A 24,477-nucleotide genomic window follows, 5' to 3' on the forward strand; every position below is an offset into this window, starting at 1 on the left:
TTTTCCATTGGTAAGTGTAGCTCTGAAGGTCAAATGGGCAGGCTGATGTAGTCAGCCGGTGACATCTGATTGGCTTTAGTTAGTTGGCATCTGTTCTGCGCTCTAGGTTAATAAGTTTTTGGCTTACTTTGAATTATTATTGCCCAATTATTTAAAATTTTATTTCAATCCTAAATTTTCTCTTTATTTTATATTTTTGTTCTCGGATTGTCTAACAACTAATGCTCCTCTTGGGTAAAATTCTCTGGAATGTCAGGCCAAAAGTTGGATGTGACCCAACGTTTCATGAAGGCTGGTCTTCTAAAGTAACACTGAAGATACATCTTTTAGTTGCTTCATTAGCCTAATTTATAACCCTTATCATTCCTAACGCATCTCTGATGCAGGTCTTCTATAACACACTGATTTTTACTTGTAATTAATTTGGAATAATTATTAGAGCTATTAAGACTCGCTTTTAAGAAAAGACACTATGCTATATACTTGATGCCTGTGGTAGGTAAAATAATGGCCTCCCAAAGATGTCTACCTCCTAGTCCTCAGAACCTGTGTATGTGCACCTGTGGCAGATGAAAGTTAAGGTAGCATACGGAATTAAGATTGCTAATCAGTAACCTTTAAGATAGGGAGACTATCCTGCATTGTCCTGGTGGGCCCAGTGTAATCACGCAGGTCCTTATATGTGGAACAAGGAAGTAGAAGAGGTGGTCAGACTGGACTGGCTGTTCCTAGCTTTGCAGAAGGAAGGGAAGTCTTGCTCTAAAATATTCCAGATAAGAATTTGCCTCTGCTGACGCCTCGATTTTAGCCCAGTAAGACCTGTATCAGACATTGGACCTGAAGAACTATAAGTTTGTTTTAAGCCACTAAGTTTGTAGTAATTTGTTGCAGGAGCAATAGGAAAATAATAGTACACTTCTTTATTGTATTTAGCTGTATGAAGGGCTTGCTTCTGATATTTGGCATACCAGGTGTTTATAATTTTCCTAGAAAACTTAATCTGTTTTTACTTTGTCATCAAAGGCAATCATGCTCATTCTCATAAAGAGTGATATTTTTTGCCTGTGAAAAATTGGACATAATTTGTGTTGCTATTGAATGTGATTATATCCACTGGCATGATTGTGACCATATACATATATAGTACTTGTGATATTTATATACACTATATAGAGAAAATAAAAAAATTATATTTTGGGATAAATTATTACATATTGTTGATACTGAGGTCAACTTATATAACTTGCATATCAAAGTAACCCAACATAATTTTGGGCAAAGGATAGACTGTATAAAGGAGAATATATTTGAACATTCTTGTTCGAATGGCTTAGAGGTTATGGCATAAGCACTGTAAAGGATGACGAATAGTCATTTCCCATTTGATTTGTCAGGGAACATAATTTCCTTGGTTGCCATAAATGTCAATACTGTCTCTTAGCTTTCAGTTTTTGGAATCAAATTATAGACAAAGTATGGTTGTCATCACGGAAGAAAATGTAAATGTCTTCAACTTTGATATTGTAAAGGTAAAGCTGACAAAAATGGAAAGTGAAAGGACAGAAGGAGAGTAAGACGTGTGATGTCATCTTTTACTCTGAGGAGTGAAGAGATGCTGTCTTTAGATGACAGGATTGAAAATAGAAACTTGTTATTCATTAAAGATAAAAGTAACCAGTAAAGAAAATAAGTAAATTTGAGTAACTGCATTAGGAGAGAGAAGGATGGGGAAAGTCTGGGGACTCTAAATACACTCGATTGCCATCAATGATATCAGAAAGCCAAAAAGTTGAGACCGTTAAAATGCTTATTCTTTAGAGAGGAGATAACATTCAAACAGACTAAAACAGATGTCTGAAAGAGCTGCCTCTGGAGAATACAGTTGGGCTAGCCTCCTGTACCACTAAATTTTTAAAATCAAATTGATTCTTACACGTGGCTTATAGTGGGAGTTGGCAAACTTTTTTTTTTCCTGTGAAGGGCCAGGTAGTAATATGTTAGCCTTTGAAAGCCGTATGATCTCAGTGGCACTTATTCACCTCTACTGTTTCCCTATGAAAGCAGCATACACAGTAATTATACAGATGAGCCTGGCTATGTCCCACCGAGCTTTCATTTACAAAAATATGTGATGGGTATGTTTGGCCAGAGGGCTATAGTTTGCCAGTTTCTACTTTAAAGAGTCAAATAGTGCTAAAAGGCCATCAGCAAAAACCAGTGGTCTGTTGTCATCCTCCTGCCTGTACTGCTTCCAAGAAACAGCCACTCTAAACCCCTTAGCTGCCCTTTTTGGGTATTTATCTCCATAATCATAAGTTTATACATCATGGGATAGCAGTGTGCTTTTAATACGAATTTACTGCTGTCTCTTGATAAATCAATTTTAGACATTATCTGTTTACATCCTATTAGGGTAGTTGAAAATTATAACTTTCTCATAGCTTCTTCACATTTTCTTCCCTTTCATCTTCCAGAATTGTTGTTGGAATTTTGGGTTAAATCTATATGCAGTGTTTTTGCCACTGTGACCATGTAGATATTGTTCACTCGAGCCAATAACAGTGGTTGCTTCCTGTCTTACACAAATTTTTGGTTTTCTTGCAGTTAATGTATTTTATTTGCTTCGTTTTCTTTGAATCTCGTGCTTTCTTTTTTCTCCTTCTATTAGTTGTGTAAAGTTACCATTTTCCATAGAGTTAAAGTTGTCATAATCTCTAGGGACTCTGGATTTTTCCTGGTTACCTTCATTCCTGGATCCCTTTGTGTGGTTCCAGTCAGGGGTGGCTGTTCTCTGAGCTCCAACATGGCTGTCTTATTAATTGCTGTCACTGTGTTTTTGGGAATCCCCTTCCTGCCTCTGCTCTCTTGGGCCCTCTGTTTCCTGGGTCACCCATTTTGGTGGTGCACTTTCTTCCAATAGCCTGTGAGGAGTGGCTGGGCTGGAGGTTGTAGGGCATAGGGCTGGCTGCTAGCTTTGTGGGTGGGGTTGTGTGGGGTAGTAAGGTTGGCATGTGTACCCTGCATCACTCAGTCGCTGTCTGCAGTCTGTAGCCCTTTGTATTCAGCCCTTTCTCTGTGCCTGATGCCTTGGCGTCTGCACCCTACTCAGAGTTCAGTGGCACCACAGGTTATATTTCTTGCCTCTTGACAGGGGAGGTGTTGTGGGCACGTAGGAGTTTCACCATCCGTTCAAAATGTTTTCAGACAATTTTTATTCACCATTTTCAGCCCCTGCCTTCTTCTAACTTTCATGGACGCTGGTGGCTCCAGACTGTGTCCCAAGTGGACTGGCTTGTTTTCATGCCAGCTGTCTCCATCTAAAAGCACTTGGGTTTCACCTTCCTTCTCCCTGAGAAGTCATTGCTTCTTTATCTATCCATTTTCTATCTTTCACATTGTGCTTCGAACTGCAGATTGTCTACTGGTTTCATTAAACAGAATTTATGGTACTGTTTTTAAAATTTTCTTGTTTGGGGTTGATTTCCAGGGAAGATGGGGGGGGGATTAGACTTAATCCCTATAACCATAGGTAGGTGTCAGTAATTTACTTTCAATTAAAATATTTCTTTATACAACTTCAAAAAAATAAGGATTGAAGTTTTTTCTTGGCAAAGTAGACTCAGAGTTATCTCAGCATTTGTAATATTATTATGTTAATAGGTGTGTCTAAGTGAATGTATATAAATATATGTAAATGTATAAAACTGCCACTGTGATATAACTCAGAAAAATTTCCCTCCACATTTAATTTTTCTATCATTCGTGCCATCTTTTTTTTATAAGGTGAATTATGAGTCCCCCTTGTGTTTTGGTGTTATTTGCCTGCTACACAGTTGGCATTTCTGCTTAGAGCTTTTCCCCCCACTATATTTATAACCTAATAGTATAATAATGGTATAATGATACCATAATTTTAGACAAAACTAGGTAGTTTTTATTGTTGCTGTCTACATTCTCATTCTCATGAAGCATAGGTAAGGGGGTTGAGAACAAAGGAAGTCCATCCCAATTTAGTAGCAGATTGGCTTCTAAAAGTTTTTAATAAATTGCTAATTGTTCTTGGAGTTTGGCCTGCATTTTCTGGTGTACATAATATTTAAGTGGAAGTTTTTCTTGTCTGTAGAGGCCTACTTTTCATATGTCAGCATTTTGATTAATGCCAGTGAACTGTGTCCCTTAATTATGAGTCCTACCTAAGGCACTGGGCATGGGGCAGTTGGCCAGTATATACTGTTTGTAGTGGGGAGGACCAGATAGTTTCATTTGTTTGTCTCTAGCAAATTTATACTTTTATAAAATACAAAATCAAGTGCTTGGATATTGCAGCAATAAAAAATTGCTGTAAGAATTTTTTAAATGCTTACTCTTAATTTCTGTACTAACTTTGTTGCAGGAAAAAACAACTCATGGACCACATTGGTCTACAGACGGCATTTTGCTCAGAAGCATAGAGAAAACTAGGGAAGAATGTTTCCTCCTGTCCAGAGTTTCGGTGTATGAAAAACTTGCCTAGCATTTTGAAACTTCTATTTGTGGAACTTTTGCTAGCTTTGACTTCTTTTACAAATGACATTCTTTTTCAAGCCCAGGGGAGTCTCTTGGCCCCCTAAACTCTCAGCTTTGAAGAATTACACAGGACAGTAATTAATAACAGGCACTGATTTTTGTATATCTGTCTTAAGGAGAAATCTGTGCTAGATGCTGGGATTATAGTAGTATGTAAGTTAGAGATGGCTCTGCCTTTGTAGAATTTAAGCGAATGATGCTAAGAGAGAAAATACATGTAGCTTGATTGATATGCCAGTGTATGTGCATGCCTGTGAATATGTAATGAACTTCTCACGTTCCAGTGAGGGTTGAGGGTATTTCCATTTTACATAAGTGGTAGAGTTTGGATTTCAACCCAATCTTAGTGACTTTAAACCTCACACATTTCCCATGGAATAGTTACATTTGGGGGTGGGTGGGTGGGTTTAGGATTGATTTTCTTTATGTGGCCATGCACAGTCATACCTGGTATGTCTTCTGTCATCAGCAGGTTGGAGGGGAACATCCGTAGGTCCCTTCTTCCACCTCTCTGGAAATATTTTCATTTAAAAGAAAAAGTTTTATACATGTTTAATGAGGACAGAAAAAGTAGAATTTTAGCTAATGTTGTAGAGTTAGAGTGAAATTTTCCCTGGTGTGGGGAGAGGAGTTCCTGGGGAGGCTGGGCATCTGCCATGCTTTTTTGACAAGTGAGCTGGCTTTCCCACTCCTGTAAGGGTCCCCTTTCTGAGCTTTGACTTCTTTTACAAAGAACTGCAACAGGCTTGCCCACAGGCACAGCCGTTTGTTGGGAGACCTGACTCCTTTCTCCTAACTTCCCCTGGCTTGCCGCCTCAAATCTTTGCTCAAATAGCACCCTTTCAGTAAGGCATGACCTGACCATCTGTTCAAAACATAAGCCCTCTGGGCTTCCCTGGTGGCGCAGTGGTTGAGAGTTCGCCTGCCGATGCAGGGGACGCGGGTTCGTGCCCCGGTCCAGGAAGATCCCACATGCCGTGGAGCGGCTGGGCCCGTGAGCCATGGCCGCTGAGCCTGTGCGTCCGGAGCCTGTGCTCCGCAATGGGAGAGGCCACAACAGTGAGAGGCCCGCATACCGCAAAAATAAAAAAAAAAGAAAAAAAAAAAAGAAAAAAAACAAAACATAAGCCCTCTGGATTGCCCATCCTCCTCACGCTACTCTGTTTTTCTCTCCCATATCTCATCACTTCTAAGATGCCACTTAGTTTACTTATTTATTATGTTGGTTAAATACTGTCTTCTCTCTTCAGTGAATATAAGCTCTACTCTTCCAAGGATGGGGGGTTTTCGCCTATAATTTGTTAATGGATGTTGCATAAAGGATAGCCTTTGACATACAACTCACAGTGTTTCTACTCTTCTCAGGCTGCCCTTGGCTTTATCAAAAGATCTAGGTCACATGATTAAACCTTTTGTTTTAGTATAAATGATGAAATGGTTTTCTCTGTTACAGCAGGAGGCCTTTTTTTTTTTTTAACATCTTTATTGGAGTATAATTGCTTTACAATGGTGTGTTAGTTTCTGCTTTATAACGAAGTGAATCAGTTATACATATACATATGTTCCCATATCTCTTCCCTCTTGCGTCTGCCTCCCTCCCACCCCCCCATCCCACCCCTCTAGGTGGTCACAAACCACCTAGCTGATCTCCCTGTGCTATGCGGCTGCTTCCCACTAGTTATCTGTTTTACGTTTGGTAGTGTATATATGTCCAATCCCACTACTGGGCATATACCCTGAGAAAACCATAATTCGAAAAGAATCATGTACCAAAATGTTCATTGCAGCTCTATTTACAATAGCCAGGAGGTCTTTTTATCCTCTTCTGTTTCTCCTTGTCTTTATTCCTATGACAGATACACAGTGGATGCCAACAGTAGTCCCAGGTACTGGGGCTATGGGAGTGAAGAAGATGGGTGAGGTTTCTGTGTCATGGAGCTTATGTTCTAGTTGGAGGAGACCAATAAAAATTAACAAATAGTGGAATAAACTAATCGTGCGTCATACTGGCAGTGAGGGCAGAGAATCAGCATTAGATTGACTGTCATGAAGGTCATCTCTGAGCAGGGGATCCTTGAGCTTAGCTTTTCCTACTTCCTGTCAGTGCTTCCTGTGTTCTCTCTCTTAGCCACATCTGTGATTCATCTGTAGCATTCTGGAGGAATGACCCTGTTGGAGAAACAAAGCTAACAGTAGTGGGCAGTAGTAACCAAATGCTTTTGAAAATCAGAGACGGGTAATTCTTCACCACTCCTATTACTGCCATACGGAAAACACATTTTACAGGCAGTGGTTGGGAATAAAGTTGATGAGGTCTTCATGTTTATCTTAAAGTTAACTTATTTTTAGAAACACTGCCAACAGTACCTCTTCTGGTGTAAATTAAAATTTTCTATGTCTTAATTTCTTCAATGATGGAACATGAAACTTTGTGTTAGCGAAGAGAGCTAGAGGATATGGTGGTTACTTGTAGAATACTTTAAACCTTCATTCATTCGTATACATAAATATGCACACACAACTGGCAGTATCCGACACAGGTGTTCTTTGGAGTTATCGTAAAAGATGCTAGCATCATAGCTGCAAGGAAGTTTGGATATAATTGGTTATATTAAGTAAAGCTTGAGTTGTACGAATTTGCATTCTCAAATTCGTATTAAACTTCATTTTGGGGCTTCCCTGGTGGCACAGTGGTTAGGAATCCGCCTGCCAATGCAGGGGACATGGGTTTGAGTCCTGGTCCGGGAAGATCCCACATGCTGCAGAGCAGCTAAGCCCGTGCACCACAACTACTGAGCCTGCGCTCTAGAGCCTGCTAGCGACAATTACTGAGCCCGCGGGCTACAACTACTGAAGCCCGTGCTCTGCAACAAACAAGAGGAGCCACCGCGATGAGAAGCCCGCGCACCGCAATGAAGAGTAGCCCCTGCTTGCAGCAACTAGAGAAAGCCCGCGTGCAGCTATGAAGACACAATGCAGCCAAAAAAATAATAAAATAAATATATAAAAAATGTTAAAAAAATTCATTTTGTAGCAGAATACTTTTTAGGGTTTTATGATGAAATAAATTCTTTAAAAAAATTATTTGTCCTTCTCTTTGGAGACCTGGCCACTTCCATTCTTTGGCTGTAGGCTCTGCATTCCTTTGGACCACACAAGCTTCTAAAACCTTGGCATCCAGGTCTTTGGACTATAAAATTTCATTTGAAAACAATTAATGGAAAACAGGATTTGAAAAAATCAGCTGTTTTCTTTAAAATTATTTTGAAACATTGTGTTTCAGTGTTATTAAATTATAATGGTTTAATGTTTTAAAAATCTTTCATACTGGGAATCTTTCAAAATAGATAATTCAATTAAAGGTGTAAGTTTTGTTGATTTCAGACTTTAACATTTGATTTTCCTGATAAAACTTTTCATTTTATGATTACAGTATATTTAATCCTGAAGATTTACATAAGGAGTATACGTTTATGCATTTAACTCACTCTTAGATCCATAGGAAAAGGAAATTTCCGCATTCTTATAAAGAGAGTATGCTGTGATGATGTAGGCAGCAGATTTGAAAATAATTAAAATTTGTCTTTTGTTCAAAAATAATCTAGGGATCTGGAACGTTTTTCCTCACGAGTTTAGGTTAATCCCATGATGAAAAATGAACCTTTAAAGTCTTTTGTAATAAAGAAAATTGCTGAGATTATGGTTACTTCACAAAGCTGAATGAAAAATGACATGGAGTGATTAATATTTAGTTGATACATGAACTAGCAAATGAAGTTTATGTCTTGATGCTTAAATATTTTTCTTTCTGCTTGAAAAGAATGAGTAATATTATCAAAACTTGGATTATGAGATAAAATTGAAAATTTCCCTTGGAATTGTGGTGCTCTAATGCTGAGACTAATTTGTTGAGAATTGTGTATCACAAGCCAACTACCTTCCTTGTGGCATGACCTTTGTATATCAAAATCTGTTGATGCTCAAGTTCCACGTGTTAGATGGTATGATACAGTTGGTCCTTCCATGTTTGCAAGTTCCCAATCAGACTGCAATATAAAATTCTCAGGTTTTTTTCTTTTTCCCCTCTACCAGCATAATTCTTTTACTTTGGGGATGGAGGACCTTTTTCTGAAATTTGTTAATAAGTGAAATTTTAGGTTACACAGCAAGATACTAAAATAACTGATGCATTGGGATATTAAAGGTGTTTGGCTCATGGACTTCCTGCTTGGAGATGCACAATCACTGTGGAATTATGCTGAGCTACTGAAAACATTCTTCTGATATAGCAGAAATGTCTTCGTTCAAGAAGTTTCTCTAAGTGTAGATTCCAAGACCCTAAGGACCTTTGAATTTCTAGAAGCTGTTGGTTTGAGAGATGAAAGGGGTCTTCAGGATCACGCAGTTCCCATTTGTTATCCTACAGCATCCTTGAGATAGGGCTATCTAGCCTTTGCTTGACTCCTTATGGGAATGGAAAGCTCACTATTTCATCATACTCTACCAGGAATTTTAATAAGAATTTGAGAACACAAATTCATACAACTCAAGCTTTACTTGATACAACCAATTAAATCCAGAATTTCTTGCTGCTATGATGTTGATGTCTTTTACAATAACTCCAAAGACTGTCTTTGACAGATACTATCAGTTGTGTGTGCATCTTTATATGAATGAATGAAGAAGGTTTACAGCATTCTACAAGTAACCGTCATAACCTCTAGCTCTTTCCTCTAGCACTCTGCTCTCGGATAGCTCTTTTTAGAAGCTCTCTCTTAATGCTACGTCTCTTTTCTTTATGTAACTTTTTGGGAGCAGTACAGAACAAGTCAAATCTTTCTTGTATGTAACAGCCTTTGGATTTGATGAGTCTCATACAGTCATTTAAATTTCACAGATTCGCCTGTAAAAGCTCAACCAAGGAAAAAGGGGGATAAGTTGAGTAATGTATCAATAGCTAATGTAACTTGTATAAGCAATGAGCACATATCCCAGAGGAAGCATGAAATGAGAGACTGCTACCACCTCTGTTGTTTCAGTTCACATGTGCTTATGGTAGTGAGTCTATCTCTGGCCTGAGTGTGATTCTAAATACTTAAGATAAGCATTTTCACAGAAAATGATCTCTAACATAATCCAGATACTTCGGTGCTTAACTGAAAAGGTGATAATATGCTCTAGTCCTGGATGAAAAATAAGTAGTGTTAGACTGACTGAAAAGGGATAGGGCGATATCATATTGGAGACTAACCTGAAAGATTTTCAAAGATAATTTTAACCATAAGAGATTTTTGCCTTATTGAGTATCAAGAGCTCAGTGCCTTGTAAACTGTGGCCCTACTGTGTTTGAAATTGTGAAATTTTTCCCTTTGTTTAAACAAACCTAAATTATGTGTTTTGATGAGGGGGCTGCCCTACTTCCACGGAACCCCGTATGCATGCTCTCCAGCTTGTTAATAATTATCTCAATAAAATTTGAAAACCTATTTTAAATGCGGGGTGACCACGTTAGCATAGGATGAGATTATTACCTGTTCTGTTCTGGACACAGTACCTCTATCACAGCCTGAGACACGTGTAACATTTCTCACTGACTTGTCACACTGTCAGCTCATTGAAGCCCGTGGTCCACTAAGCCACCTCTGTAGGTCTTAGAGGTTTTGAGTAACTGGTGGTCACTGAGTTGCCTGTTCTGTTGGTGGGGTAATCTGGCTTCCCCATCTGTGGGGACTCCTACATTTATTTGCCTTAGGATTTGTTCTTTTACTTCTAAGGAAACTTGTTTTAAACAGCATTTTAGTGATCTGCATTTGTTTATCTGTAGAGATGTCGTGTGTGAAGGGAACCACTGGGTACTTCAGTTTGAAAAAAGAAGTCAGTTTTTGAAGCAAAAAAATTTTTTTTAACATCTTTATTGGGGTATAATTGCTTTACAATGGTGTGTTAGTTTCTGCTTTATAACAAAGTGAATCAGTTATACATATACATATGTTCCCGTATCTCTTCCCTCTTGCATCTCCCTCCCTCGCACCCTCCCTATCCCACCCTCCCTATCCCACCCCTCCAGGCGAACTGATCTCCCTGTGCTATGCGGCTGCTTCCCACTAGCTATCTACCTTACGTTTGGTAGTGTATATATGTCCATGCCTCTCTCTCGCTTTGTCACAGCTTCATTTTTATGTAAAGTTTTAGAAGTATAACACAAATACAGAAAAGTGTACAAATAAGTGTAGCCAGCATACACATCAAGAAATAGAATATTGCTCCAGAAGCCCCTTTGTGTATCTTTCACTCACTGCCCTTCTCCTCTTCATGGGTAACCAGTCTCCTGACTTCTAACACTGTGAATTAGTACAGCCTGTTTTTGAGCTTATTATACATGGAATTATATAGTATGTAATTCTTTTGGTATTAGTCTTTTTGATCAATGCTGTGTGGTGAGGTTCACCCATATTGTTGTGTAAAATTGTAGTTTGTTTATTCGTGTTGATGTTTAGTATTCCATTGCATGGACATGGTATTTGTCCATTCTACTGGTGATGAATATTTGCGTTATTTCCAGATTTTTAAGTATTAGGAATAATCCTGCTATGAATGTTCTACTGTGTGTCTTTTGGTAATTCTATATACTCATTTCTTCTGGATACATACCTGGGAGTGGAATTACAAAGCTATGTGGATGTTTATGTTCAGCTCTATGCAGTGTTCTGTTGTTCAGATTCTGCCAGTATTTTCCAAAATAACTGTATAAATTTATACTTATATCGTCAGGGTCTGAGAATTCTGAGTGTCCCAAATCCTCACAATCCTAACCCTAACCTTATCAATTTGGGCAGGATCAAAATCTTCACACTTCTGAGTCTTTCAATCCATGAAACACTTCTTTAATTTTTCCTAACATTTTGTGTTTTAGCATAAGACGCTTTACACATTTTTGTTAGACTTATTCCTAAATATTTGATATTTTTGATGCTATTATAATTGTTACCCTTAAAAAAATTTTTTTCTTGCCTTGTTTAGTTAAAGGTTCACATTGTTTGCTAAGAAGGTATTGTGAATTGGTGGTAAATATTCTCACTGCTTGTGTTACATTCATTGTGGTAATCATATAATTTTTATCCTTATTCTCCCTGATTAATTTGGTGAATAACCTTGGTTGATTTTTGATTTTCAACCACTCTTGCATTACTGGAATAAATCCCACTTGGTTATGATGTATTAACCTTTATAAACATCACTGAATTTGATTTACAAATGTTTTATTTAAGAGTTTTGGATATGTGTCCATATGCAAATTTTTATAATCTTCTCGTACTGTCCTTGTAAGGTGTTGGTTATCAGTGTTACGCTGTCCTCATAAAACGAGATGGTAAAAGTCTTTTTCTAGTTTTCAGAAGTATTTTATCGACACTATTTCTTCCTTAAACATTAGGAAGATTTTATCTGTGAAGTAATATGAGCCTGATATTTTCTTTATGGGAATATTTTAAGATAGTAGATTCATTTTTTCAATTGTTTTTAATTTATATATATTTTTTCTTGAAGTAGATTTACAATATTCTGTTAGTTTCAGGTATACAGCAATGTGATTCAATTATACATATATACGTTTTTCAGATTCTTTTCCATTATAGGTTACTACAAGATACTGAATATAGTTTCCTGTGCTGTACAGTAAATCCTTGTTTATCTATTTTATATATAATGGTGTGTATCTGTTGATCCCATAATCCTATTTTATCTCTCCCCTCCCACTTTCCCCTTTGGTAATCATAAGTTTATTTTCTATGACTGTGAGTCTGTTTCTGTTCTGTAAATAAGTTCATTTGTATTATTTTTTAGATTCCACATGTAAGCGATATCGTATATTTGTCTTTCTCTGGTTTATTTCACTTAGTATGATAATCTCTAGGGTTATCCATTGTTGCTGCATATGGCAATATTTCATTCTTTTTTTATGGCTGAGTAGTATTCCATTGTATACATATACCACATCTCTTTTGTCCATTCATCTGTCAGCGGACACTTAGGTTGCTTCCACGTCTTGGCTATTGTAAATAGTGATGCTATGAACATTGGGGTACATGTATCATCTTTTTGAATTAGTATTCATCTTTTCTGGATATATGCCCAGGAGTGGGATTGCTGGATCATATAGTAGCTCTATTTTTAGTTTTTTAAGGAAACTCTGTACTGTTTTCCATGTATATTTTCTCTTTTTATTGTCAGTTTTGGCAAGTTACATTTTTCAAAGAATTTGCTTATTTTATATAAGTTGTCAATTTTAGAGGTCTAAAAGTTTTTGCAGTATCGTCTTACTGTGAGATCTATGATGGTATTGTTTATCTTTTTCCTTCTTAATACTGGAAATTTATGTTTTCTCTTTTTTTCTTTATCAGTCTTGCTAGGTATTTATCAATTTTATCAAGGCACTTATAGAACCAACTTTGATTTATATTTGTTTTATATTTATTAACTCATTGATTATTTTGCTCTTTATTTCCTTCCTTCTGTCTTTGCTGTTCTTTTCTAGCTTCTTGACTTTAGCTTTTCTGTTTTGCTAACATGTGCAGTAAAGGCTATAACTGTTCCATTGGGCACTGCTTTAGCTGCATCCCACATTTTTTGTTATTTTAATTATTTTTAAGTTATAAACTATTTTCTAACTGCATTTATTTTTTATCTATGTATTATTAATAACTTTATTTCTTAATTTCCAAGGCATTTTCCAGGCATTTTCGAGATCTCTCTCTGTAATTGATTCCACTATGATCAAAGATCATATTCTGAATGATTCCAGACTTCTGAAATTTGGTATATATTCCATGTGTACTTGTAAAGAATGTGTTTTCTAGTCTTTTGTGGTATAGTGTTTTGTATATATGTGATATAAATAGATGAGGTTACTTTGTTAATTGTGCTGTTCAGATGATTTATATTTTACTGACTTTTATTTCCTATCAAAAGTCTCCCACTGTGATTGTGAATTTGTGTATTTTTTAAATATCTGTCCATTTTTGCAGTATATGTATTAAAGTTATGTTGTGTACATGCAGATTTAGAATTGTTTTCTTCCAGTTGGATTGATCCTTATATCATTAAGAAATGTCCCTCTTTACCTTTAGTAATATTTCTTAAAGTCTCCTTTATCTGATGTTAGCATGGCAATGTCAAGTTTCTGTTTGTAGGATCATAGATTTTTAAAACTGGAAATGAACTTACAGATTGATTGACTCACCTTCACTTTATATATAAATTGAAGTTTATAATTCTGTTGTTGAATTCACCAGGTATTATTACTTGCAGCCCAGCATAAAAACCCTTGGTCCCATTCTAGTTCTCCTGGATTCTTTGGAAACATACTTGATTAAAGTGGCATCAGCTCATATTCCCCTCCTAATCTTTTCTCAAGTTTGTGCTTGATCTATCTCAGTAAGGTGGAGGCCTTTTCTGAAGTCAGGGCCAGCTCATAATAATCTCTGTAGTCAGTACTGCTCTTTCTGGCTTAATTCTTTCCTTTCAGGTGTCAGTACTGCTCTGCTAGGTTTTGCTCAGGCATCATTTTTGGGAACTCTTCTTCCCTACACTGTCTGTGGTTGGTTATTCAGAGACTCCTGCTCTCTGCCTGTCCCAATAGTCTCCAGGCCTGCTCTGACTGCTGTGTTTCCTGGGTGCATTCTGGGGCATCTGGTTCTCTTTTGGTCTTGGGTAGAAGGGAGAGTAACCCCAGAGGATTATGATAGAAGTAGTTAGTTAAAATGTGCATGCACATAAAAACTTCATAATTCTCTATCCAACCTGACACCTCAAGCTCCCTTTCTACTCTCTTTTTTCCCCACTGCTTCCCAAACCTTTGATTTCGTGATTATGAGCAGTTATGCTCTGAAGCTTCTCTCACTTGTGAAACACTGGACACACTAACACAAAGGCTTTGGGGCCTTCCATTATTGCCCCTTTGTGTCCTCTACACTTTGACCTCCGTGTGGTGCCCTATGCAGAGGGCCATAGAGCCTCCAGGTTCACTAATGATGAAGCAACAGAGGCCCAGAGTAATGACGACTTGCGTGGATCCATATACTTAGTAGATAGAAATGGATCTGATCCCCTTCTTGGGTAATTGTGCTTTTTGTTAAGTTCTTTAATCTAAAAGATTTTCTATGTTTAAAAAATGCACCTTGGCTCTGCTGTCTAGGAAGCATTTGACCTTCGGTAAGTCAGTTCACCTACTCATGCCTTGTTTTCCTCATCTGTAGAATGGGTTGATAACTATTTGATGAGGCTGTTGGAAGATAAACGAGTTAACCCTATAAAACATGCAGTGCCTATTGCACCTGGCCTGTAGTAGGCACTAAAACAAATGATCTGCTATAATGATGAAAATGGTGATATCTCATTTTATGGATACATCCCACCAAGTTCATGAAGTTAAATTCTACAAGGAAAATTCTAATTTTCTATTAACTTCCATTTTATAATTATTCTTATGTTCCAGTGGGTAAGATTTTTCTTGTGAAAACATGAAGCCACCAAGAACCTAGTTACATTATTGAGCACTGTAAACACAGCCCACTCATAAACACAGCCCTTTGCCACCTTTTGGCTTTTCCTTCACAGCACTCTCCTCCTCACGTTGGGACCTTGCTGCCACGCAGGCTACTTTTCTCTTGTACCAGAGGCATTTTGCTGAGAAACCCTCTCTTGATCATTGACATAATCTCAGTGCTTGGTAGTCACAACATTGTAGTATCTGGCTTTCCAGTCTACTCCTCTACGCATTGCAGATGGAAGTTTACTATTCTTTGAAACTTTGGGTACTATACATTTTCTAGGGTATGGGGTCAAATTTTATGTCATCTGCCCACAGTGAAAGATATTTGTTGCTGTTAATATCAATACGTGTTTGGAACAATTTCTACATTGATCATTAAAAGTACCCTGTAACTGTCTTCTTTCCATAGTGCATACCTTTTTTTTTTTCCATTTTCCAATTCATCCTTGTAGACTATTTTTAGTTTTCAAATTCCAGTAGGGTTTAAGTTAACTGTGCATTACTTAAAAAATGGATAAGCTACTATCAGAAGCAGAGGAAACATAATGTATATTATGTTATTTTTCAATACTTAAATGATCTAGGAGTGTAAGTAATACGATTTATTGCATATCACACATAATTTATTTTCAAAATAATTTAAAAGTTATGCATATTATAGATATTTGTACAATATAAAGGTAGATTAAATGTCACTATTATGAAAAATAGAGTAAACTTTTCCAAGTGATTAATTGGGTGAATGAAGACATATATGTGAACATCTTTTCATGTTTGATCAGTTTTATTCATGGTGGTAATAAAACCAAGTAAATGAAATGCAAAATGTTGACTGTGATGTAATGGTTGAAATTTTTACATGCATAAAGTAGTCAGGGTAAATTTATGGTCTTATGATGGCTTGTTGGCTGCTAATATTGTGTATACTTTGTTAAAGTGATCTATAGCACCATGGCCAAAACGCCATGGGGACAGAATCACAGTTGGTACATACTGTGTTGATATACCTCTCTTGATGTGTGAAATATTAACTCTGAGACTGCATTCACACAGCTTGTCAGTTTTTGCTCAGTGTTAGATGCGTGCTCGTCATTGGCCTACTCTTTCCTTTGATAAAGCCATTTTATACATTCCAGTGTAGAACAGAGTTAAAATTGCAAAGAGTCGTCTTATGTTCTGGCACCATGTAGCTCACTTAAAATCTTTTTTCAGATTGAATTTGAATATACGATTCCAAAATGTATCAGATTACTTTTTCACTTGATTATAAGTTTGTAAAACTTAAGTTCTGTACTCTTTTGAATCAAAACTGGAGATAAATATCTTAGTTTCAACTCCTGTGCCTGATTTCCAGGTCTTAGATCCTACAAGTGTGTGTGAGGGAGGAATGCTATGTGACTTAACAACCCATCTTGCTGCCAACTTGTCTGCTGTCCCCTTTGCCACTGATCAGATCCTGTCCCCTGCTATTTCCTGAGTTTCCCTAGTTTAAATCTGAGTCTTTGGTTTTCATCTCTCTGGGCAGGAAGAGAGGTATACCTTATACCGCAGTCGTTGGGGGTTTACCTTAGTCTCAGGTGATAAAATCTGCTTTTCCAAACAGTATGAGAAGAAAGCAGACAACTTGATGTCTGATTTTAAAAGACTGAATATAAAAAAGCACACTCTTTAGAATACATCACCTTTTATAAACATGGTTACAATCAACAGATTTCATCTGTAGAGCTATAATATATCAGAACCCAACTCAGTGGAAATTAATGAAATGGAACACTATGTAAGAAGAATTTTTTATAAGGAAAAGTGCAATATTCTATAGGTTTCAGCCAGAAGTCCTGCGTAGATTTGGAGAAGTACATTGCTTGTAGCATGGCCAGACTAAAAAAGATAACAATTCCCAAAGATTGTGGGGGCAGTTTTATTTTGCTCTCTTTTCTGTATATTCTGGTGTTTTGTCTACCAGAGTATCTTCACTATTTAGAATCTAGTCTGTTGTACTTAGCTTACCTTTTATAGCACAATTATCCTTGTGTTGGCAAAGCTCTTTGATTAAAGAATCAGAGCTACGGATGCTTTTCTTACTTGGTTGTATAGTCACTGCTTATATCTTTGTGATCTCTATGTGGGCAAAATAGAATTGGGCTGTTTCCTAATAAATCATTAGTGTTTCCACCTATAAGCCTAGTATTAGAAACAAAATAAATTCCTTTCATTCTATTTGGAATCTTAGAGCTCTTTAGATGCTCTATAGAAAACTTAATTTTGAAATGTTGAAAGATTACCTAAGGAGGATTCCTTCAGATGTTTTAAGCCTATCACTTTATCAAGTTGATTACTGAAAAGCTGTGTACTTGAGCCGCATATCAGTAGCCCTCTGAATAGTTGCTTTAAAAGAATTATTATTGATGAATTGGGAGATTGGGATTGACATATACACACTAATATGTATAAAATGGATACCTAATAAGAACCTGCTGTATAAAAAAATAAATACAATAAAATTTAAAAAATTATTATTTAATAGTATGTCCTTGCCTTTTACTGGGGGACAGCTACAGAGAAGGCTAAATAGCAACCATTTCTATTAGTTTTTCTAAAATTACAATTGAATTCTGAGGGTTATATTAGGGCTTACCCTTTACAAAGATTCATGTAGTAAAGGTTTAGAGCTTTATCCCAGGAAAACTGTTATGTCTTCTCGCAAACTGGCATCTATTCCTATAGTGGATACTGGGTGCCCATAGCTCAAAAGTTTCCCACATTGAGGGACTTTCTAAGCATCACAGAACCAAATTGATTATAGCTTGGGTATGCTGGTAAAAACTGTACTAATGTTTTTCTTCATTCATTGATTCATGTTCTTATTGTCATAATGGATCACTTTCATATCTTTTCCAGAAATAGGCAGTATATAAGTAACTGAGCTGGATCAGAGCAGAGTATCTAGCTACATATCAAATTTTGAGAAAGCAATTCCTTTCCTTAAGCTTTACACTCCTAAGCAATTTTTAAAAAGCAATACTTGGAAATCTGCTAAATCACTACCCCAATTCAGCGATGCCCACCACCCTCCGCCCCTGTTTGACTGTGAACATTGTTCTAGTTGCTGCCGTGCTTCAGGGACTGGAAATCCATGCTGGAGTTCTTGCTCCAGATGTCATTGCCAATCTTAGAGTTGAGAATATGTGCACAGCACAGAGATAAAAAGAGTTGAAGAGGATGTTGGTCCTCTCATTGCATTTGTATATCCGAGGTGATAGTTATTACCATCACAGATTTCTGCCTTACGATTTTTTTCCTACAGCTTTAGGAATCTGTTTGAATTTCGAATCCCCAATTTCAGAAAGTACCCTTGAGAAGATCTTTCTTTGTCCAGATTATTCTTGGGATTTACGTAAAGTGAAGGTTATTCAAAATTCCTTGAATATGCTTTACAAATGGCTGGGGCAATTTATTTTTCCATTGCAATTTATCTTCCAGGAAAACGGATAAAATATGTATACATTGATTTACTGACTTAAGTTAAACAGGATAAACATGCCACAGATTTATCCCAATAAACAGATAACATTTGTTTTAGGTGTTTAAAACTTTTATTATTGCTAGAGCATATTTTTAAGGAGTCTATTTTAAAAATTAAAATGTATTTTACATTTTAAAAAAAGTTTTAGTCATGAAACCTCTTGGTTATTCTACCACAGGATCCTGGGTACTGGGTGAAGATTCATCACTTAGAATACACAGATGGAGGAATCCTGGATCCAGATGATGTCTTGGCAGATGTCGTTGAAGACAAAGATAAGGTAGATGACTCTAAAAATGTTCTTCTTTGTTTTCCTCTGTAGAGCCACATGTTTTTCCAGAGATTGAGATCCTTAACAAACTCATGTGTCAATTATTGTTAAAAGATACCATCTGTTCGAGTTTTACCTAGACAGCCCATAAATCACAGTTCATCATCAGATGCTGGGAAAAACTTTGTCAAGGTTTGGGAGTCTGTTCATGGTGGTCTAATTAGCAGATACTTCATTCCCAAGAGTTCCTGATACGCCTCAGTAAATTAGTGTCAGGCTCTGAAGCTGTTGGAGTTCTCATTGTCATTGTTGGCTCTGGAGTTTATTCTTGGCCCGTTAATATTCAATTTAATGCCTGAGATTTGAATGTGTTTCAAAGGAGAGTATACAGTGGAGAGCAAAGTCTTGGGAAGAACTGTGGTGAAGATTTTCCTTAAAGTAGCTGGCAAGCAACTATCTTGAGTGGTAGTTTTTGTTTTTATTGCTACAGTGAAATGCGCTGACTTGAATATTTCAAAAAGTTTGAACATGTTTTGCCACTTACTCGCGAATAATCCCATTGCAATTACCTTGTTTTAATGGCATTAATCTTCTGATGCTAAACTGAAAAAGGTGTAAAACTAAACTCTTCAGATGCAATACACTGGCTTATGCTGTTGAGATATATCGTTTCTCACTGCATCTGTGTTGGGGCTCTCTGATCAATGGCTAATGTGTTCTCCAGAATTGAACTGCAGCTTTCCCTGAAAGATCCTTGCTTCTAAGTTTCTTCTGCTGCGCATCCTTAGGCTCTTAGTACTAGGCTAATTTAAGTCTGTAAACATGTTTCTCCGTATTTTTATGTGATCTCGGGGCGGTGGGGTAGGGGTATTTGTGTGTTTTAATCAACTGGATTGGAATATAAATAACGGCTTTATTGAACTTAGATAAAATTTGCATTTTTCCTTTCCCATAAGATCTTTTTGGACCATTGAAATTTACATTAGTCTTTGCAGACATTCTATACATTTATTTTCCCTGTTTTCTGTTGGAATTCAACTCTCATTTGCTTTGCATTTTAATTAGCCATTTCATAAGGAACTTATCTCCCGAAATAGATTGTAAGCTCCTAGAGGGCACAGACTGGGAGATATTAATTCCCTTTTGATCCTTGTATTAATAATATCTGGTACAATATTTTATCCAAACTGGATTCTCAAAGAACACTTGAGTTACAGCAAAAAAGAAAGCTTTCCTCTCTACAGTCGATTCTTGCTGTTTGTGATTTTGATGCACACGTCTTACTTTTTGGTCTCATGGTAAATAATGTAGTATTTACCTTCACAACACAAGAGGAGGACTTTCACTTCTGCTTTTCCCTTTTTTACTTTTTTCTTCTCTACAGCTACCTTCTTCCTTAGAAATACTCTAGGTATTTGGGTTGTTTATTAATGAAGAAGGTCTTCCCATCTCCAGTGTCACTGAAGTCCAGTGTATTAAAATGAAAAGCTGAAATGTGGCAGGTTTAAGAAGGGGCTGAAGAAAATGTCTTACCCCAGCCTCATCCAAGAGCTCATTCCAGAATGGATGATTCCATGAACAGTGCCCAGGGAAATCATTTGTCCTATAGAGAATGATTTTTAACTACCTTGGCATTGTACTTTGTAACCATAATTCATTTACTAGACACAGAAACAGCTTTATTATGTATAACCTTTTTTAAAAGGACTTCACCACCATTACTAAATAAGGTAGAAAAGTGAGGTAATCAGTTAAAATCCTAGCAAAGAATGAGTACTGTTTGGGTACAGGTTTACACATTCCTTTAATCTGCTTTAACACAGCTACATGAAGCCTAATTGGTATTGTTCTTCAGAGTTGGTAAGAATTTACACTTTTGATATTACCAGAAATAATTGTACTCCCATGTTTAATTTTTTAAAATAATGTAAGTGAAAAAAACAGCCTTACTTATTTATTTATTTTTTTCTGACATTCTCTCTGCAGTCTTAACTTCCTTATAGTCCATTTGTCTAGTGTGGAAAGAAGTTTCTGCCAGCCCTTTTAACCTTTTGTCATTTTAGATTAAGCAGTAATTATATATGATGCTTGTGGTTGTTTAGTGACATTTCAAACTCTCCCAAGATCCTTTGAGATAGTATTGAGCTTGGATAAAACTACAATTCTCCTCTTTCAAATTGGTTACCTAATCATCTCTTCCATTTAGAATATATGGAGAAGGAAGCGCAAAGAGACATGGGTGAATGTACGTAATCCTTGTGCTAAAGCTCACATACCTCAGCTCTAGGAAAGACTGACTGCAGTTGAGAAACACCATTAGGAACCACTGAAGGCCTAACTGGAAAGGCAGGAAAAACAGAAACTTAGAATCGGAAAGCAGTGTAGGCTGAAGCCGTTTATGTAGTGTATGAAAAAGCCAACCAGTACACTTCAGTAGAGACTGAAGTTAGAGGTTAGATGGTATTCTACTTAAAAATCAGACAAGGGGCTAATAGATTTAATTGATTTTCTAAAGAAATGACTCTCAAAATTTCTGGTGCTGCAAGTGGTCTTCTGTTATTCCTTTGGCCAACACAGTGCATAATGCATTTGCGGTGTCTCTTTGGGCAGGTTTTGTTTTATTTTAACTTGATTTCCCATTAGAGCCCCTTCACAGGAGAAACAAGTTTTTGCCATGTTGCACTATTTCTAGCCTGTATTTTGCCAAAATATTACTGGAGCAGCTTTGGCATTTTGCATCTTATGATAACTAGTATCTGTGCAAAATGTGGTGCTAAAACGTAACTATTTGTGACCGTCATTCTCAAGTTTCTTCAGGTTTATGTATCAGTCTGCTTCAAGTTCTGTGGGATAACTAGGAATTTACAACTTTACATGCATGTCTCTTCTCTGGATGCTCAAGGCTGCTGACTTAGTTCACCCAATAATGACTTAACATTTCATTGAACGCTGACAGTGGCCCAGAATGGCTCTGGCACTTACATATCTTTAGAGCAACTCTGCAGGCAAGAGCTATGTATGATCCCCATTTTTAATTTCTGAGAACACAGAAATTGAAAGTCACTTGCCGAAGATCACACAGGTAGTAAGTGGCAGATTCAGCCTCTGGAACCTAGAATTTAAATTTTCACACTCTATTTTGTTCTTCTACAATATGCCAAGGCAGTGTGTTGGGTGTTTGTGATTTCTTTTTTTTTTCTTTGCGATACGTGGGCCTCTCACTGTTGTGGCCTCTCCCGTTGCGGAGCACAGGCTCCGGACGCGCAGGCTCAGCGGCCATGGCTCACGGGCCCAGCCGCTCTGAGGCATGTGGGATCTTCCCAGACCGGGGCACGAACCCGAGTACCCTGCATCGGCAGGCGGACTCTCAACCACTGCGCCACCAGGGAAGCCCTCTATGTGTGATTTCTAATTATGAAAATTCATCAATCATAAACTTTTACACAGTTACCACCATAGTTAAGAAAAGATATGTAATAGGACTATGGAGAATAACAAAATTAATTCAGAAATAGTATGCCATGCATGTATGGTTAACTCCAGCTCTCTGTGCCTGCAGCCTGCATCTAATTTAGTGCAAAGCCCCACCAGTTCTACCCCTGTTGCGGTCTTTCGTAGCTCCTTTTCCAGGATCTGGATTACAGGTACAGTTTAATTCCAAATGGACTAGTAGAATACATTTGGAGTCTAACCGTTACGTGCAGCTTCACATATATAGTGTGCACTATATGCAGGACGCTATATTCTGTGCTATTTGCGGTAGGGAGGGCCCCCAAAGATGTTCTAATTAGACATTAGACATCCTAATGCTCAGAACCTGTGAGTATCTATATTACATAGCAAAGGGTCTTTGAAGATGTAATTAAGTGAAAGACCTTAAAATGAGGAGATTATCTTGGAATATTTACATGTAAACACAAGGATCCTTATAAATAAAAGAGGAAGGCAGGGCAGTCAGGGTTAGAGACATACAGTGTGAGAAAGTATCAGCTGGACAATGCTGGCTTTGGAAATGCAGCCAAAGAATGTAGGCAGCTTCTGGAAGCTGGAAAAGGCAAGGGAACAGCTTGTCCTGTAGTCAGAGCACAGCCCTGCTGACACCTTGATTTTAGCCCAATGAGAGCCATTTCAGACTTCTCACCTCCAGAACTGTAAGATAAATTTGCCTTGTTTGGATTCAATAAGTTTGAGGTGATTTGTTATAGCAGCAATAGGACGGTAATACACTGTCTCTTATCCTATTTTAAACTTTTAAAGTGATGATGATCTTCTCAAGTTTAATACTAACTCGGCTTTTAATATCCTGTAGGACAAGGAAAATATACTTCAGATCAGTTGATTGCTCTTTGCATTCCTTCCAGAATCTATCACAAATTGATTAATTTATTGGGTGAGCCTTCACTCTTTGGGGCCCTGGATGTTAAACATTTTGGTAGTTAGGCTATTGTCTTTCTTGTATGGCAGTCATTTCAATGCCATACCCAAGAGGTGTGTAATACTCATCAGTTTCTCGTTGCAATATGTAAAGGCTCTAAGAAATCTGAAGACTGATGCTTAATAAGCCACTGCAACGCTTAATGTTCACTCATATTTTTCGAGTGCGAGAACCTCTGAGTATTGAACTTGTTTAAAGATTGTTTTCCTAGTTAATTGTCTTTATTATTTCTTGAGTTGGTTGTAGAACACAATTGCAATACAATACTGAAATATGGCAATGTATAACTTCTATTATGTAAACTGGATTACTGCCATGGTTTTATTAAATATACGAAAGTAAAATTATGTGGTAAAGTGCATAGGGAGAATGTTTCTGTCTTTGACTATCATAGGGGTTCATTTTGGAGAGGTGCTGGTGGTTTTCCTGGACTCCAGCGAGGGTGGGTTGGCCCCCTGGGTCACCTGTGAAATGTGGTCCTCAGATATTACAGTTTCAGTTCAGCTTTATCCCTTATTAGTTATGTGTGCTTGGGCATGTTTCTTCACTCTTGATTTACCCATTTGTAAAATGGACATAAGTTAGTTTTACAGGGTCAGTGTAGGAAAACGACATAAACTATAAAAATATAAACTATAAAAATGGTATATAGTATGGTATATAGTTAAGCACTCAAATGTTAACTGTTACATCAATAATAATATTTTGATAGTGTGATTAGTGCAGTTTTTACCTGTGTGTTTTGATTTAACCATTAAATGTTTAAAATTTAAATACTAAAATATCAAACTATTTTATAGTACATTTTAACTTTTTTTAAAAACCTTAAATTTGTTTAAATGTTATTACATTGTTTAATAGTTTTATAGGAAGGTATGATAAAACATTTAGATTAATATTTGAGAACTGAAAGTGCCAATATGACTAATTTTAAAATGAGAATGCTTTTATCAGGACATATTGTTTAATAGTACAAGAAGCATTCAGGGATCTAATGTGGTTTTGAACTGTAGACTGGTTCGCACAGTGAACTAGTGACCTAAAAGCAGACACTCAGTCCTTAAGCCCACATTGTTTTCTGAGAACACTCTGTTGCCCTCTTGTGGAGTCCCCAGCTATCTAGAAACCAGCTC

At 37.1% G+C, this 24,477-nt stretch overlaps 1 protein-coding gene across 3 annotated transcripts in view; it reads left to right on the plus strand.

The window, feature by feature from the left end:
* Positions 1-24,477, plus strand: part of PARD3B (par-3 family cell polarity regulator beta) — a 1,046,263-nt gene that overhangs the window by 109,910 nt on the left and 911,876 nt on the right. For all 3 annotated transcript variants that reach the window (XM_082840795.1, XM_082840797.1, XM_082840796.1), the window contains exon 2: positions 18,817-18,918. In XM_082840795.1, coding sequence (XP_082696921.1) covers positions 18,817-18,918 — 102 coding nt within the window. The remainder of the gene's footprint in view (positions 1-18,816; positions 18,919-24,477) is intronic.

The sequence above is a fragment of the Leucopleurus acutus genome (assembly GCF_964270905.1).
Source record: "Leucopleurus acutus genome assembly, chromosome: 6".
Taxonomy (NCBI): domain Eukaryota; kingdom Metazoa; phylum Chordata; class Mammalia; order Artiodactyla; family Delphinidae; genus Leucopleurus; species Leucopleurus acutus.